This window comes from Giraffa tippelskirchi, chromosome 6, assembly GCF_054371585.1.
Source record: "Giraffa tippelskirchi isolate mGirTip1 chromosome 6, T2T-mGirTip1v1.2.pri, whole genome shotgun sequence".
In the NCBI taxonomy this organism is placed as follows: domain Eukaryota; kingdom Metazoa; phylum Chordata; class Mammalia; order Artiodactyla; family Giraffidae; genus Giraffa; species Giraffa tippelskirchi.
Window position 1 is genome coordinate 176,191,786 of NC_137280.1, and position 17,701 is coordinate 176,209,486.

The 17,701-nt window shown below is 45.8% G+C and overlaps 1 protein-coding gene across 1 annotated transcript in view; it reads right to left on the reverse strand.

The window, feature by feature from the left end:
• Nucleotides 1-12,607, reverse strand: part of FBXL17 (F-box and leucine rich repeat protein 17) — a 510,317-nt gene extending 497,710 nt beyond the window's left edge. The window contains exon 1 of the mRNA XM_081505350.1: nt 11,421-12,607. Coding sequence (XP_081361476.1) covers nt 11,421-12,320 — 900 coding nt within the window. The 5' untranslated portion in view covers nt 12,321-12,607. The remainder of the gene's footprint in view (nt 1-11,420) is intronic.
• Between the last annotated feature and the right edge of the window lie 5,094 nt (nt 12,608-17,701).

The window sequence follows — 17,701 nt, forward strand, 5'->3', positions numbered from 1 at the left end:
GTTTGCTCTAATTCATCTCCATTGAGTCAGTGATACTATCCAACCATCTCATCCTCTGTCATCCCCTTCTCCTCCTGCCTTCAATCTTTCCCACAATCAGGGTCTTTTCCAATGAGTTAGTTCTTCACATCAAGTGGCCAAAGTGTTGGAGCTGGAGCCTCAGCATCAGTCCGTCTAGTGAATATTCAAGACTGATTTCCTTTAGGATTGACTGGTTTGATCTACTGCTGTTACGGGTCTCAATTCAAGAGGGGTGTAGACTTCCACTATCCCTACCTGAAGCTCTAGTAGTTTTCCTAAGAATAAATACATCTCAATTTGTTGTCTGCTTTTGGTCGATTCCCAAAGCTCAAATAGTTTAGGGCAATTTTGTCCAGTTATTTACATACATACATATATGGGTATTGATATGTGTGTATATACACATATGACATATGTGTGTGTGTGTGTATATTTATATATACTGTTTGGGGGGAGGATTCATCAAACTTTTCATGCAGCCAAAATCAGAAGTTCCTCTCTGGTAGATTTTTTATTCTTGTCCTCCGCATTTCATAGACTATAAAATAAAGATTTAGAGAAACTAGATCATTTGTTGAAGATTAAAGGACTACATGAGTTTAAAGGGCTAATTTGTCCCAAAGCCTTTGGCTATGTGGATCACAATAAACTGTGGAAAATCCTGAAAGAGATGGGAATACCAGACCACCTGACCTGCCTCTTGAGAAACCTGTATGCAGGTCAGGAAGCAACAGTTAGAACTGGACATGGAACAACAGACTGGTTCCAAATAGGAAAAGGAGTATGTCAAGGCTGTATATTGTCACCCTGCTTATTTAACTTATATGCAGAGTACATCATGAGAAACACTGGGCTGGATGAAGCACAAGCTGGAAACAGGATTTGCCAGGAGAAATATCAATAATCTCAGATATGCAGATGACACCACCCTTATGGCAGAAAGTGAAGAAGAACTAAAGAGCCTCTTGAAGAAAGTGAAAGTAGAGAGTGAAAAAGTTGGCTTAAAGCTCAACATTCAGAAAACTAAGATCATGGCATCTGGTCCCATCACTTCACGGCAAATAGATGGGGAAACAGTGGCTGACTTTATTTTTCTGGGCTCCAAAATCACTGCAGATGGTGACTGCATCCATGAAATTAAAAGATGCTTACTCCTTGGAAGGAAAGTTATGACCAACCGACCAACCTAGACAGCATATTAAAAAGCAGAGACATTACTTTGCCAACAAAGGTCCCTCTAGTCAAGGCTATGGTTTTTCCAGTGGTCATGCATGGATGTGAGAGTTGGACTATAAAGAAAGCTGAGTGCCAAAGAATTGATGCTTTTGAATTGTGTTGTTGGAGAAGACTCTTGAGAGTCCCTTGGACTGCAAGGAGATTGAACCAGTCCATCCTAAAGGAGATCAGTCCTGGGTGTTCATTGGTAGAACTGATGTTGAAGCTGAAACTCCAATAATTTGGCCACCTGATGTGAAGAGCTGATTCATTTGAGAAGACCCTGATGCTGGGAAAGATTGAGGGCAGGAGAAGAAGGGGAAGACAGAGGATGAGATGGCTGGATGGCATCATCGACTCGATGGACATGGGTTTGGGTGGACTTAGGGAGTCCATGGGTTTGGTGATGGACAGGGAGGCCTGGCGTGCTGCAGTTCATGGGGTCGCAAAGAGTCGGACACGACTGAGTGACTGAACTGAATTTGTCCCTTAGCAAACAGAAGTGGAATATGGTCACTGGAACCAAGAAACACCTTGTTTAAAATATGTGTGACTTTGGATAGTACCTTCTTTGGACCTTAATTTGTTCTTTTGTAAAAGTAAGATGATTGTCACAACAGATAATTGATTAAATCTAGGTAGATTTTACTCAGGTGAAAGGAAATTCAATGAGTGAGTGAAGGGAAGATAACATCAGTACCAGCAAAGATGGATAAAAGTAAAAAAAACAAAATTGAAGCTGAAACACCAATTGATATTTAACAGATCTCTGCATATGGTTTGTTGTAGGCAACCTATAAAATGGCCCTCAATACCCGATCTCCTTGTAGTTACACCTGTATAAGTCTCTCCTCACGAGTATAAGCGGGGTTTATTGGCTCACTTTTAATGAAAAGAGTACGGCAGAAGAGATTGGGTTAAGAAAACTGTGGCTTCTTATTTTGGGGGTTCTTGACTCTGCCGTTGCACGTGATCAGCCCTCTGGAGAAGTCTCAAATGGCACAGCAAGTAACTTAAACATCTGGCCAACAGTCAAGGAGGACCTGCGGCCTGCCAACCACCATGCGAGTGAGCCTGGATGAAAACCCTCACGGCCCAGCCAAGCGGCCCCAAGGACACCTTGAGCATAGCCTCATGAGAGACCCTGGATCAGAGGGACCCAACAAAGCCATGGAAAGATTCCCGCAGAAAAGATGAAACGATAAATGTCTGTGGTCTTAAACTGCCTAACTTGTTAAACAGAAATAATTAACTAACATATGTTTTAATATGCCTGCTTTTCTTAGAGCCATTAAAATGCTATCTCGCCCACATCCTAACTCCTCAGAAGATAACTACTCTGCCCCATGATGTTTTTCTTAACTCATTTAACAAACATCTGTGCACATGTACCTGGGCTTCTATGGGAGACACTAAGACAGGAGGTTTGTTCACTGACCTCAAAATTATATAGTCAAAGACATGTCTGAATTATCTTTGGATAAGCTGAGATTGAAGAAAGAGCACTTCAAAGGTTGCTTTGAAGAAAAAGAACATGAAGGACTGACCTGGAGCAACATTTTTGTTAAATAAGAAAGAGGAAAAAATGACAATGAAAAAACTGAAATGGCACTTGAATCAAGCCAGGAAGTTGCTTACCTTAACACAGTCCTGTTAGTAATGGCTTGAACATGACAGAAGTCCAAACCAAGTAGGTATTCTAAGGCTGCAAAAGATCAAGGCATGGATCATCTTATATTTTATTGCTCACTGTCCTAATATACAGAATTGAAAATGAGTTACTCTTTTAATCCAGGTGATCTAGCCCTGCCTCCTGAGAAACCTGTACGCAGATCAAGAAGACAGTTAGAACCAGACATGGAACAACGGACTGGTTCCAAATTGGGAAAGGAGTACGTCAAGGCTGTATATTGTCACCCTGCTTATTTAACTTATATGCAGAGTACATCATGTGAAATGCCAGGCTGGATAAAGCACAAGCTGCAATCAAGATTGCTGGGAGAAATATCAACAACCTCAGATATGCAGCTGACACCATCTTCATGGCAGAAATTGAAGAGGAAGTAAAGAGCCTCTTGATGAAGGTGAAAGAGGAGAGTGAAAATGTTGGTTTAAAACTCAACATTCAGAAAACTAAGATCATGGCATCCAGTCCCATCACTTCATGGCAAATAGATGGGGAAACAGTTGTAACAGTGACAGACTTCATTTTTTGGGCTCCAAAATCACTGCAGATAGTGACTGCAGCCATGAAATTCAAAGATGCTTGTTCTTTGGAAGAAAAAGTATGACCAACCTAGATAGCACATTAAAAAGCAGAGATATTACTTTGCCAACAAAAGTCCATCTAGTCAAAGCTGTGGTTTTTCCAGGAGTCATGTATGGATGTGAGAGCTGGACTATAAAGCAAGTTGAGCGCCAAATAATTGATGCTTTTGAACTGTGGTGTTGGAGAAGACTCTAGAGAGTCCTTTGGACTGCAGGGAGATCAAACCAGTCCATCTGACAGGAAATCAGTCCTGAATCCTCATTGGAAGGATGGATGCTGAAGCTTCAGGACTCTGGCCACCTAAGGTGAAGAGCTGACTCATTGGAAAAGCCCCTGATGCTGGGAAGGATGGAAGGCGGGAGGAGAAGGGGATGACAGAGGATGAGATGGCTGGATGGCATCACCGACTCGATGGACATGAGTTTGGGTAAGCTCCGGGAGCTGGTGATGGGCAGGGAGGTCCGGCGTGCTGCGGTCCATGGGGTCGCAGAGTCGGACACGACTGAGCGACTGAACAACCACAAGCCCTGGACCACAAACGAGGAAGCACAGGACAAGCAGCCGCCTCCCCAGTGTGACCTGGAAGCGGCGCCCACTCCTTCTGCGACCGCCCGCCACCTAACGTTCAGGCCCAGCCACCCCCACCAAGAGAAGCTCAGAAACAGCCTCTGGGTGGGTGGCCACGCGCCCAGCTAGAACACGGCGGGTTCTCTTACTAACAACAATATGAAGGGAACGATATCGGGAAACAGCAATGACTTCTAGTCAAGACCTGGGTTGAAAACGTGCTTAATATTCTTAGATGTTTAGTGGAGGATCCGGACAACGCAACTAAACTATTAACTACCAGAAAATGTAGAAGTCATATTACTGATATGATCTCAAGTAACCACTACCAGGCTAATATACAAGTATTGTCAAGCCTTGAAGATTCTGCTTTTGACTAAGGCATTGCTATAAGCTATCAAAACATACTTCAGACTAAAGAAACTTCCAGAGAACGAATTGTTGCTTAACATTTGGGCATACATATCCCACAGACCTTTAAAAATCAATCATGCCAACACCTATATTTGGCCATTTCTTTTTTTAATGAAGACATCTTACCTGCTATCAGACATTACTACAAGATGGAGATAGGGTTTATAAGCAAGCAGGTTGCATGCAAGTTATAGAAGAAAAGAAGTAAATCTGTGTAGCAATTTTATATTGACTATCTCCTCTGTGTCAGTTCAACTTTTCTGGTCTTTCCCATTTTTTTCCTATGAACATCATATATTGCCTCTTTCTTAAATATCTACTTACAACAGCTTGCCAAAAGCTTGAAAGAAAAATTTACTAAATAGTCTGCTGAATAAAGCACCAGTTAGAAAAACAGAGACACAAAATATATTTCTTGTATTTTTCCTTTTTTTTTTTTTTTACCTGCACTGTGCGGCTTGCAGGGATCTGAGACCCCTACCAGGGAGTGAACCCGGGCGCCAGGCAGTGAGAGCATGGAGTCCTAACAACTGACCTCCAGGGAATTCCCGTTCTGGTATTTTTCTAACCATACAGCCATAGGGAAGTGACAGATTCTAAAACTATTTCCCAATCTATAATTAAAATAATTTCTCATAGTTTTACCTTTAAAATTTAAAGCACAGCAAGCCAATAAAACCTCAACTATGACTACACAGAGTGTCAGTCTATAGTCAGGTATTCACACAAGAATAAGTTTTATTCTAAAGCAAGTCACCAAATTCAGTAAAAACCTGACTCTTTTGTAAGTACTCAGGGAGGAGACACTATGAAACGATGTGCCCTCTGACACATCTCCAGGGTTCTCTGAGCACTGCCTCGTGTTCCAGCACAAAACAGTCTAAGCTCACCTTGGGTCTTCCCTGTCCCAACTCTGTCATCAGTCATTTCCCCAAGAACACTGATTCCTTTTCACAGAGAATGGTATTTAGAAGCTAAGATACGGACACTAAGTATACTCACTGTTTTGGGTACTGCTGCTCAGAGATTCTCTCAGGGCAGAGTAAGGCAATGCATCCATGAACATACATATGCAACCCACCTCCCAACACTGCTCCTAGCTTCCCCCACCACATGGGTGCCCTGACCACGTCACCTGGGCTCCAAACTGGCCAAGACTTGGGCAAGACTCGCTATTACTAATTGAAGTCAAGTTGAGTCACAATATTATGTTAGTTTCAGGTGTACAACATAGTGATTCAGTATTTTTACAGATTATACTCCATTTGAAGTCATACAAAATAATGGCTGTATTTCTCTGTGCTGGACACTATGTGCTTATTGCTTCAAGACTCTTGATAAGCATAAAATAGGATATTTAACCAAAGGAAAATAACTTTTTAAGAAAGTATATTTTAATAGTAAATGCTTCCATATTTGCCTTCACGTATCTTCCCTCCCATTCTCCATCATTTACAGAACCTGATATCTTGAACTGATAAAGAACAGCTCAAGGTTAACCCCCTTGACAGCTACTCATTACAAGGCACCAAAATTTACAGACTTCCCAAAATGAGAAGAAAACAAGTCTCACCTTTTGGTAGCCTGATTTAATTAAGATATCCAACATTTCTAGACATTCTCCAGCCAAAAGATATCTTGAACCTGACTTCCTAAGGACACTTCATTTCAGCACTGGCTAAGATCATCCCTAGAACTCCAGGGACCTACCTTCTAGAATTTATGTGGTAGCGGAACCTTAGGTCAAAGCATTCACGAAAAGCTACATTAACTTAGTTCCTCTTACCCACCACTAATCTACATTCAGAGCTTTAAAAAGTTGTATTACTCATTTTGACTCTCATTTTCATTGCTTTTCTCATATCTGAAAAAAACAGATCAGATACATAAGCTTTCCTCCAAAACACACTTCTCTTATAAAACTCTTCCTTGATCACTAAAGCAACCTGTTGATAACAAAGCCATAAAAATACAGATTTAATAACTACTGACACACTATCAGAGATGCATTCACGGTAAAGTGGTTTTCTAATGGTGGTGATGGATTTTGAATCTCTCACCCGGTTGACTTGGGAAAGAAATAGTCTGCTGACAGAAACCAAGGTATCTAAATATATGGCACACAAAGCCTCTAAAATTTAAATATAGATTCAAAATACCCAGTTACTCAAATAGCAACTACTTAAAAATACTCCACTGCTATCATTTGACAAAATTGTTATAGTGATTCTACTATATAAAAACCTAATTGTGATATCAGTAGGCAAGATTGCTTAAAGTTTTAAAGACAACAGTAACAAAGACTGAAGCTAGCTTATCTTATCTAAAACAATGCATTAACCAGTTCAAGATCAAACGTAATGGGCTTAATTAAGTGTTCAATACCTAAGAAAATGCTATCCTCACAGTTGAACTTTGAAGGGCCATTCCCTGCTTCTCAAATTTCTTCTATTTAAAAACAATTCAACCCCAAACACACAATTATAAAATTAGCCTCTGACTCATAATGGTTAGAAGTTTCCACCTGCCCTCCAATTAAGGAATTCCTTTCAAAAAATCTCTGAGAGAAGGTTAATCAAGCCCTTTTACACCACATGTTGAAAAGACCTCAAGACCTGGAAACAATGAGCCTAGTTCTAGCCCAGGGTCTGCCATTCACTATCTGAAATGCCCTGGGGTAAGCCATTTCACTTCTCCAGGCCTGCTTTTTCTCTTACATGAGGAGGAGGGAGTAACCAAATGACCTCAAAGGTCTCTTCCTGAAGTTACGTAATTACAATTCCCAGTGAAGCTCTCCATTTCAAGAAAGAATTCATTTTTACATAGCTCCCAGGCAGAGAAGGGGGAGACAGAGGATGAGATGGTTGGATGGCATCACCGATTCCATGGACATGAGTTTGGGTAAACTCCAGGAGTTGGTGATGGACAGGGAGGCCTGGTGTGCTGCAGTCCATGGGGTCACAAAGAGTCAGACAGGACTGAGTGACTGAACTGAACTGAATCATACCATATTGAAATAAATACAGTATGGCATAATACTACGGGATACTACACAACAATTAAAAAGGATGAAGAAAACCATATACTAACTAACAACAAAAAACCTCCAATTCATACAGTTAATGAAAAAAATTGAAGAACATGTACATTTTGATGCCATTTGTGGAAAAGGCTATGAAGTTTTACATAGGGCTTTCTACAATGAGCAATGTAGAGAAGGCAATGGCAACCCACTCCAGTACTCTTGCCTGGAAAATCCCATGGACACAGGAGCCTGGTAGGCTGCAGTCCACGGGGTCATGAAGAGTTGGACACGACTGAACGACTTCACTTTTTACAATGAAGAAAATATTCTGGATATGCAGAGTCCAACACGGTAGCTGCCAGCCACACATGACTACGGATCTCTGAAATACAGTTACTGTGACTGAGAAGCTGAATTTTAAATTTTATTTAATTTTTAACTACTTTAAATTTAAATAGTAATCAGTTCAGTTGCTCAATCACGTCTGACTCTTTGGGACCCCATGGGACTGCAGCACGCCAGGCCTGCCTGTCCATCACCAACACCCAGAGTTTACTCAAACCCATGTCCATTGAGTCGGCGATCCATCCAACCATCTCATCCTCTGTCGTCCCCTTCTCCTCCTGCCTTCGATCTTTCCCAGCATCAGGGTCTTTTCCAATGAGTCAGTTTTCGCATCAGGTGGCCAAAGTATTGGAGTTTCAGCTTCATCATCAGTCCTTCCAATAAATGATCAGGACTGATTTCCTTTAGAATAGATGGTTGGATCTCCTTGCTGTCCAAGGGACTCTGATATAAAGAGTAATATTGACTAGAAAATACTTTACCTTACAATACAGGTCTAGAAAAAAAATCTAAACTGGTAGTGGTAGTTAGTGACCTCTGGAGAGAAAACCAGACGGAGGGTAGGGGTGAACCAAGGAAAACTTTTGCTTTCTCTGCACTATATGAACTTAAAGCAGATAATACTCACTACTTACATAAAAACAAAACCGAAAAAGACCTGTTGATATTGAGTCAAAAATTTGACTGAAGCAGAGTAAAAGAATTAAGTTTTTTCTCTTTTGCTTTTACCATACCTGGGAAAAACTGAACAAGCATGGTAGTTTGAGTCAACTTCCCTAAAAACATCTTTAAATCATATTTCGGCACATCTTTCTCCCAAACTCACTCTCCTCCACCTTCCCATTCTCTGTAACTATAGTAACTTCTGGTACAAAGGACTCAGCAGTACAATTTTAGAAGTTATGGCCCATTATCAGGGAAGTTGGGCATACTTTCTAATGGGGGTAATGGATTTCTGCCTGTAAAAGCACAACCCTCTGGTACTGTTAAAAAAAAAAAAAAAAAAAACATCGTCATAGCTCCCTAAGTCTTCTCTTCTTCAAGACAAAATAGAGCCAGAAACTTTTCCCCATCCAGTGGCTCTATTGTGGCTCAAAACAACTCAGGATAGGAACACTTCTTAGAGACTCCCCTATTGGCACAGTGTATACTCACTCAGAGTCTCAACCCAGACACCTGGTCATTCTAAACACCTGGTCATTCGCTCCTTCATCAATATTTACTGAGTGCTATTAAATGCCAGGCACTGCACTTAGGGGAGGAGACACAGCAATGTACAGTATTTAAGTAGAAAGAGCCTCTGCCCTCCAAAGCTTGATCCCCAAAAGTTAATTGGGTTGCTAAACACTAAAAAACTCGAATTTCAATTCATTCTAGACAGTCCAACTCATGCTATGCTGAATACCACTGGGACCATGAAAACCACACAGAGTATCTCTAGCCATGTTTCTAACACAAGTAATGGAAATCGACATTACATGTATAAATACTGCAACACAACAGGGAAAGTCCAATGAATAATTTCCCCAAATGTTCCTTAGAACAAGCTTTCAACAGTCCCTAGAAAAAATGTGGAAAAGAACAATGTTGTAAATAAAATAAACTTAGTATATTGGACGGAGAAGGCAATGGCACCCCACTCCAGTACTCTTGCCTGGAAAATCCCATGGGTGGAGGAGCCTGGTAGGCTGCAGACCCATGGGGTCGCTAGGAGTCGGACACGACTGAGCGACTTCACTTTCACTTTTCCCTTTCATGCACTGGAGAAGGAAATGGCAACCCACTCCAGTATTCTTGCCTGGAGAATCCCAGGGACAGCGGAGCCTGGTGGGCTGCCGTCTATGGGGTCACACAGAGTCGGACACGACTGAAGCGACTTAGCAGCAGCAGCAGCAGTATATTGGAACTCTCTTTATTATGAAATCATGTCCTTCCTCCTTTCTTATCTTTTTCTTTTCTTTTTGTTTTGTATTAAAATGTCTTCTACCTCGTGAAATAATGATAGTTTAGGTAGAAAGAGGGAGGTACCTGCTTGTAACTTTGTTTTTAAAGTCTTACTTACCAAATAACAAGACAGCAATCAAACCTCTATGCCAAATATTTGTTGATATTTCATTTGTCCATGTTGTCCACTAAGTTAAAAGATTCAAGAACATTCCCTCTGCCCTAAAATGCACACCCTGAACATATAGAAGCAGTAATTACTCCTTCAAAAATACACTTCTGAAAGGTAAACAACTTCAGTTCAGTCGCTCAGTCCTGTCTGACTTTGTGACCCCATGAACTGCAGCACGCCAGGCCTCCTGTCCATCACCAACTCCCGGAGTTTACCCAAACCCATGTCCATTGAGTCGGTGATGCCATCCAACCATCTCATTCTCTTGGACATGTGGAAAAGTTAAGCTCTCCCAGTTCTTTGCTATATTATTTACAAAAATATTAATATCACAGTAAAACAAATCCAAACACATAGGATTATAAATATGCAAAAAGTCCAATAAAAGTATGTTGTTGAGAATAAAAATTATAATTGATGACAGCTGCTTCAGTAACAGTAAAAGTAGCCAAATTCTTATCTAGGTTTTTCTAGTTAGTCTTAAATATCATCCACAGTGATAAAGGAGGTTTGTATTTATTAAGCTCCAGGAAGCTGCAGTGTGGGGCTGGGAGAGAAGAGAGAAAATGAACAGAAAAAAAACTTTTTAATACTAACTTACTACAAAGTATCACATAATTAAGTTTATCACTAGCATTGACAAAATTGCAAATTTTACTTCATAGCTGAAAGTGGGACAAGGTTTCGACGGGACATCTACCTCTTCCCCACTCATGTATCCCCCAACAAAAAATACACTTGTCCTTACCGTCTGGTAATGTCTGCTTTACCTAAGATAATAGAACACAGCATAAATAAAAAGGGTTTTCCAGTCGGACAGGCCTAAACTCCGCAGATCTCTGTGTGTGTGACCTTGGGCAAGTCATTCAACCCCTTCAAGCCCCACTGGACTATAAGCTCCGTATGAACACACACCACGTCGGCCTGACTTACTACAGTAGGCACTGGGCGCTGATACATCGGTTTCTTCTTGTGTAAAGATGTTAACAATATTTCTTTCACGGCGTCAACTGAAGGATTCGGTGAGATACTATGTATATAAAGCTCTGGCACTGTGCCTGATCATCGTGGTCAAGTGCTCGATAGATAAAAAGTAACTGTTTTTTGACGTGAGCTAGCAGTTACCAAATCTGAAAGTACTGTCTGAATACTTTCCAACACTAATATACAAGTCTTTTACCCGGTTAAGCGCAAACCGCTCAAGGGATTTAAAAAAAAAAAAACAAAAAAAAAACACATTTCACAGAAAACCTACAGTTTCTACAACAGTGGGCTTGGGACTCGACCCGGGATTACGCGCAGCAGACCCAAGCGATTAAAAGGACCTTCAGCGGACTCCAAGCCCCTGCACTTGAAATAACAGGCTGTCACGGAGCACCCCCCACCCCGGGCGTGCAGGAGAGGACCCCCGAGCGGGCCCGGCGCGCGGGGGGCGCGCGCAGACCCACCTTGAGCAGGATGGAGGGCGGCAGCTGGTTGATGTCCGGGGCGTCGGGGGGCGGCTCCCTGTGGCAGTCGCACGGCGGCTCGGGGCCCTCCGGACAGTCGGAGTCGCCGCACTCGTGCTGCGGCTGTCGGGCGGCCGAGGGGGCGGCACCCCCAGCTCGGACCGCGTCCCCGCCGGCCTCCGCGGGGGCCCCTCCCGGGGCGGCGGGGGAGCGCGGGGCGCGGAGCGGCGGCGGGGGGTGCTGCTCGGGGCCGCCGCCCGCAGGCCCGCCGCCGCCGCCGCCGCCGCAGGCGCCCCCGCCGCAGCGGGGCTGCTTACAGGGGGTGCAGGCGGGGACCCCGGCCCCCTTCCGCTTGCACACCATCTCGGGGGGCGCGGGGGGCTCGGCCGGCGGCGCCCGGAAGGGCCGCGAGGCGGCGGGCGGCACGGGCGGGCGCACGGGCCCCGCGCGGGCCCACAGGAGGCTCCGGGCCGGCCGCTCCCGGGCGGCGGCCGCGGCCGGCCCCAGCTCCCCGCTGCCGGGGACGGGCGGCGCGGCGGCGGCGGCGACCGAGAGCAGGAGGCGGCGCGCGGCGTCCTCGGCGGCCAGGCCCGCGCGGCGCCGCGCCGGGGGCTGTGAGGAGGCGGCCGCGCCGTAGGCCCCGAGCGGCCGCGGCGACGACAGCGGCGGCTCCTCCTCCGGGCCGGCGGGGGCGGGCGCGCCGGGGCCGTGCACGACGAGGCAGAGCATGCAGGGCCCGCGGAAGAGGCAGTCCCGGCCCCGGGGCGCCGCCGCCGCCTTGGCCGGGGCCCCGCGGGGCCGCCTGAGGAGAGCCCGGCGGCGGCGGCGCCACCAGCTGCCGCAGCGGGGCCGCTTCTGGCGCGGGCGGCGGCGCGGCTCCTTCGAGAGCAGGAGGCCCATAGGGGAGGCCCCGCGCAGGGGCCGGGCCGGGGCAGGCCGCGCGGGGGTCGGCCTCGGGCCCGCGGGCACACGCGGGCACACACACACGGGCACACACGCCGCGCTGGGGGCTACATGCTTCTGCCCCGGGACGCCGGGAGACCACGGCGGGGCGCGAGCTCTGGGGACGCGACGGAGGGCGGCGAGCCTGCCGACCGGGCGGCCGCTCGGAGCCTGGCCCGCCGCCTCAGTTGGTCAGGGCGGCGGCGGGGGAAGCGCGGGGGCCCGCCTCAGACCGCTTTAACGGCGGCTCTGCCGCCGCCGGCGCGCGCGCCCGCGGCACGGCTCGGTGCGCCGGGAGCGCGCGGCCCGCTCGGGAAGGGGGCGGGGCCGCGGCGGCTGCGCGCGCGCGGGGCGGCGCGGGGGCGCGCCGCCCGAACGGGAAGCGGCGGGGCCGCGGCGGCTGTGCGCGCGTGGGGCGGTGCGGGGGCGCGCGGCTCGGTCGGGAAGGGGGCGGGGCCTCGGCGGCGCGGGGACGCGCGGCCCGCTCGGGAAGGGGCGGGGCCTCGGCGGCGCGCGCGGCTGCTCGCCACCTGACGGCCGCTCGGCCGGGCCCGCCGCCCCGGGTGCGGGCTCAGCGCTCCCTGCCCCCGTCGCCCGCGGTTTCTCGAAGCCCACGCCCCCTTCGTGGGGCCGAGAGCAGCCGCCTCCGAGCCCGCAGGGTGACGTCCGTTGGCACAGCCGCGCTGACGTCGCTAGGCGCACGTTCGGGAACCGCCATTGGCCGGGAGCCGCTCGGCGCTCTCACCGCCCGACCCGAACGCCGAGGCCGCTGAGGAGACCCGGTCCCGCCCGAGGCCAGCCCGGGTGCCCGGCGGGCTCTCTGCTGCGCCGGCGGGAGCGTGGCCCCGGGCCGGCGAGAATGGTCCTCCCGCGAGGGGCTTACGGGGGGAGCGGCTCTTCCGTGTTTCTCGCTTCTCTGCAGACACTTGATGCTAATGACAGACCGCCTTTCCTAAGTGCACTTCAGGATGAACGCACGTATCTGGTGATTTCAGTTCAGTCGCTCAGTCGTGTCCGACTCTTTGCGACCCCATGAACCGCAGCACGCCAGGCCTCCCTGTCCGTCACCAACTCCCGGAGTCCACCCTAACCCATGTGCATCGAGTCGGTGATGCCATCCAACCATCTCATCCTCTAGCGTCCCCTTCTCCTCCCGTCCTCAATCTTTCCCAGCATCAGGGTCTTTTCCAATGAGTCAGTTCTTTGCATCAGGTGGCCAAAGTATTGGAGTTTCAGCTTCAACATCAGTCCTTCCAATGAATCACAGTTCAAAAGCATCAGTTCTTCTGCGCTCAGCTTTCTTTATGGTCAAACTCTCACATCCATACATGACTACTGGAAAAACCATAGCCTTGACTAGAGGGACCTTTGTTGGCAAAGTACTGTCTCTGCTTTTTAATATGCTATCTAGGTTGGTCATAGCTTTCCTTCCAAGGAGCAAGCATCTTTTAATTTCATGGCTGCAGTCACCATCTGCAGTGATTTAGGAGTCCCAAAATATAAAGCCTTTCACTGTTCCCACTGTTACCCATATATTTGCCATGAAGTGATGGGACCAGATGCCATAATCTTAGTTTTCTGAATGTTGAGTTTTAAGCCAACTTTTTCAGGTTATTTAGACACACAGATAAACGGTTTCTCAACCCAGTTAGTCATTCAGCATCCCAGGCCGCAAAGCTATGGAGGACTCTGTCCTCTGCAGCCATCTCTCCATCCATCACGTAGAGGACTTTTTAAAAATGACTGTTCACTGCTTGCTCAGAGACAAAGGGCCCTATGTGGACTTTGGAAAAGACTCAGATTTCCTCAGAAAACGAGGAAATAGTCTTTGCAGACAGCCCTTTTGAAGATTTGACTGTAGTGAGACAGAGACATAAAGCAGTAACTAGGAGCGGTATCTGGTGTTGAAGGAGGTTAGTTTTCACAAGGAAGAAATTGGGACCGGCTTTCACAAGGACTTGGACATGTGGATGGGAATGAGCCAGTATAAAGGAGGAGGTAGGGAAATAAAAAGAAAGAATACAACGAGGCCCTTGAGAAGATGAAATGGCGATTACCTGTGGAGGGATGCAGTCTTCACTGTGGTTGGAAGGAAGGAGGCAAGGATAGATGAAGGATAAATGCAGAGAGGTGGACATTTCTGGCAAGGCAGTGAAAGAGTTCCTTTTGGAAGGGCTGTTTTCAGTGGATCCTGGTTATATGCTGAAGGGTGGAAGATGGCAGGTATAGTTTAAAGCTACTAAGGATAACAGAACTGACTGAGAAAACAGTGTTGCAACATTCAAGGCCTATCTGCATAGAGACCTTTGAGCTTTCCTGACTTTACCATCACACTGGCCAACCTCACCCAGCCTTCACCTAACCTGCCATCAGACCTTTGCTAATAGAGGCCTCCTTATCAGGAATCGCTTTTATTTTAGATCTCCCTTTCTGAGCTTGAGCACAGTGAGATGGAATTCCAAGAAACCTAGAGGCAGAGATTCATCAAAGCGTTTTACACAGGTTTCTTCCAAGGTAGAAGAATGCCCACACTGCATCCACCTGCAGATATTATCTGCACACCTTTCATCCCTCTGACTTTAAAGGACTTTCTCAGGGTCCCAGAAGAAAGGTGAGGAGTGACAGGGTTATCTGAGGCTTTTTAACAAATCCTTTGCATCTCTTCCAGGCTACACTTTGAGCAAAAGGAGAGGGTATTCTAAACTTTTTATTTCTCTGTTTCAAAATTGTGGACCTATTAGTTGCATATGAATTAAACACACAACCTAGCAATCCCACTTACAGATATTTATCCAAGAAAAATAAAAGCATACACCTACAAAAAGACTTGTACAAAAATATTCATAGCATCTTTATTCATAATAATCAAAATCTACAATCTAGATGTCCATCAGTAAAGAATGGCTAAACTGGTATATTCATTTGATAGGATACTACTCATAATCAGAGGGAGGGAGGGAAACAACATGAAGGAATCTCATAAAATTTTGGCTGTTTTAGACTTTGGAATTGGAGGCCTGGAATTCCTGATTTTAACAAGGTCCCTACATGATTACTATACAGACAGCCTGGCACCATGCAGACCTATCAGAACTACACATAAAATCTAACTACAACTTCTTGTTTTCAGAGATAAGGCAAGTGACTCAGACTTCTGAAGTGGTTTCTGAAATTTACAGCACTGGTTCTCACTCCCGCTTCCACAGCCATTCAGCCACAAGCAGGTGGCTGGTATCCCGCAGCATATAGCAGAGGGGTTCCTATGTTTTAGGAAGTATTAACTAAGCTACTACTATTGTCACCAGCGATAAATGAATTTTAGACTTCATCACTCAAGATAATAATACTGACAAGTATTTTAAGTATTCAGGAGACAGGCTTATGAACAAGAGTAACAAGTTGCAATTTAGAGACACTGGATGGCTTTGTTAGTGAAAACATGGGAAGCAGCCTGGACAACCAGCAGCTGGCCTGGAACTCTCTGCCAGGGCTTGATGTTACTGGCGTTCTCAACTGGATTTGAGTGTTCTATTGAACAAAAGCAATCTCACAAAACATCAACATCGGACATGGCCACTCTGTGTGACTAGGAGAAGAAAAAAATAAGATGCCTCCACGATCATGTCCAACACAACAAACACAAGAACACGCCAAACCACAAAAATGACCTAACATTCTGCCTAATATAAATTATTATTACTGTTTCTTGAACAGTTACGACCTGAGCCTTGCTTCACTCTTCCTACATTCTAGCTAACAGTTATTAAAATATCCAATCATAGAATAACCTCTACTTCCTGAAAGCATCCAATCCAGAGCAAAGCCGTAAACCTTCCTCAGAATCACCAAGCACAAACCCAACCCTCCAAATCTTCTATGCCTTCTTACTGAGACTCCGCAGTTCCTCACTGTGTGCTATGTGCCTTTTTGCAACAATTCAGTAAACCCAACTTCATTTAACTGGGTGTGTTCCTGCTGGTCTTTAGCTAGAAGGCATTAACATTTGTTACCACTTATCAAATGTTACTACTGTATCTAAAGTTACTCATTCCTTATGCTGCAAGCCTTATAAGGCTGTGTGTCCATTATCAATTAAACTGAAATAAAGTAAAATTACACCCTCCTTTACTTTTCCTCTTGCATGCCTGTTCAGTCATGTCTTACTCTCTTCAGCCCCACGGACTGTAGCCCACCAGGCTCCTCTGTCCATGAGATTTCCCTGAAAGAATACTGGAGGGGGTTGCCAGCCCCTCCTCCAGGTGATATTTCTGAGCCAAGGACTGACCCCACATCTCCTGCACTGGCAGAGGATTCTTTACCACTGCACCACCTGGGAAGCCCACTTTTGCTCTTACCACGTTTTTATTTTCTTTATATTGCATTAGCGCATGTTTATTTTGTCTTTTTTTTTAATTCTATTTTTAATCTCTCCCACTAGAGTGTAAACTCCATGAGGACTAGGACTTTGTTCAGTTTTTTAGGAAGATAATCTGGCAATTGTATAGAAAATGAACTAGAGTAGGAAGAGGCTCTTAGCAGTAAGACCAGCTAGGAATTGTTCAGTGGATGGACTTGAAAAGCATGAATTAAGGCCAGCATGGTGGGGATAATGAAGTAGAGGTGAGATTGAGAAACAGAGTCTTCAGGATTTAGTAACTTAGTTATGATTTAGGTAGAGAGAGGATGACGGATAGGAAAGAAATGAAGGGCCAGAATAGCAACTTGTACATCCAAATGCCTTATTTCAGTGTAATAATGATTAATAGATTCTATAATATAGAATACTTACATATTTGAATAAAATTCAAACTTGGGGTATTTATGTGTTGTACTCAAATTCACACTAAAAGCCAGTATCTAAATTTAAAATGTTGAAAACTATTTTTTAAAAAAGCCTTGTATTTCTTCTTTGCTGGTATATATGTACTTACTTTGAAGTTCACATTTGCCTGTAAAAACACACCCACAGATACAAATTTTTCATGCTTGCAGCTGGTAACAATGGCCTTTTTAAAGGCCAAAACATCCTATGGCACCGATGATCTAAGTAGAGCTCAGTTAATGTACCGTTGGTCTCACTGGTGGTGGTAGGTGCAATGGATGACCTGCAAGGACACTCTGGGGGGCAGAAGACATGGTTTTATGCATCTGGAAATCATGCAACACCCCAAGTGTTCAATAAACTTAATCCATTACTCAGTTGTTTTTTTGCTGCACTACTAAAAGCCAAAGATGGAAAAACAGCCAGCTTTCAGAGAATTTCCTTCAGGAAGTGATCTGTACTCTTAAAGAGTCTGTTTCAGTTCAGTTCAGTTCAGTGGCTGAGTCGTGTCCGACTC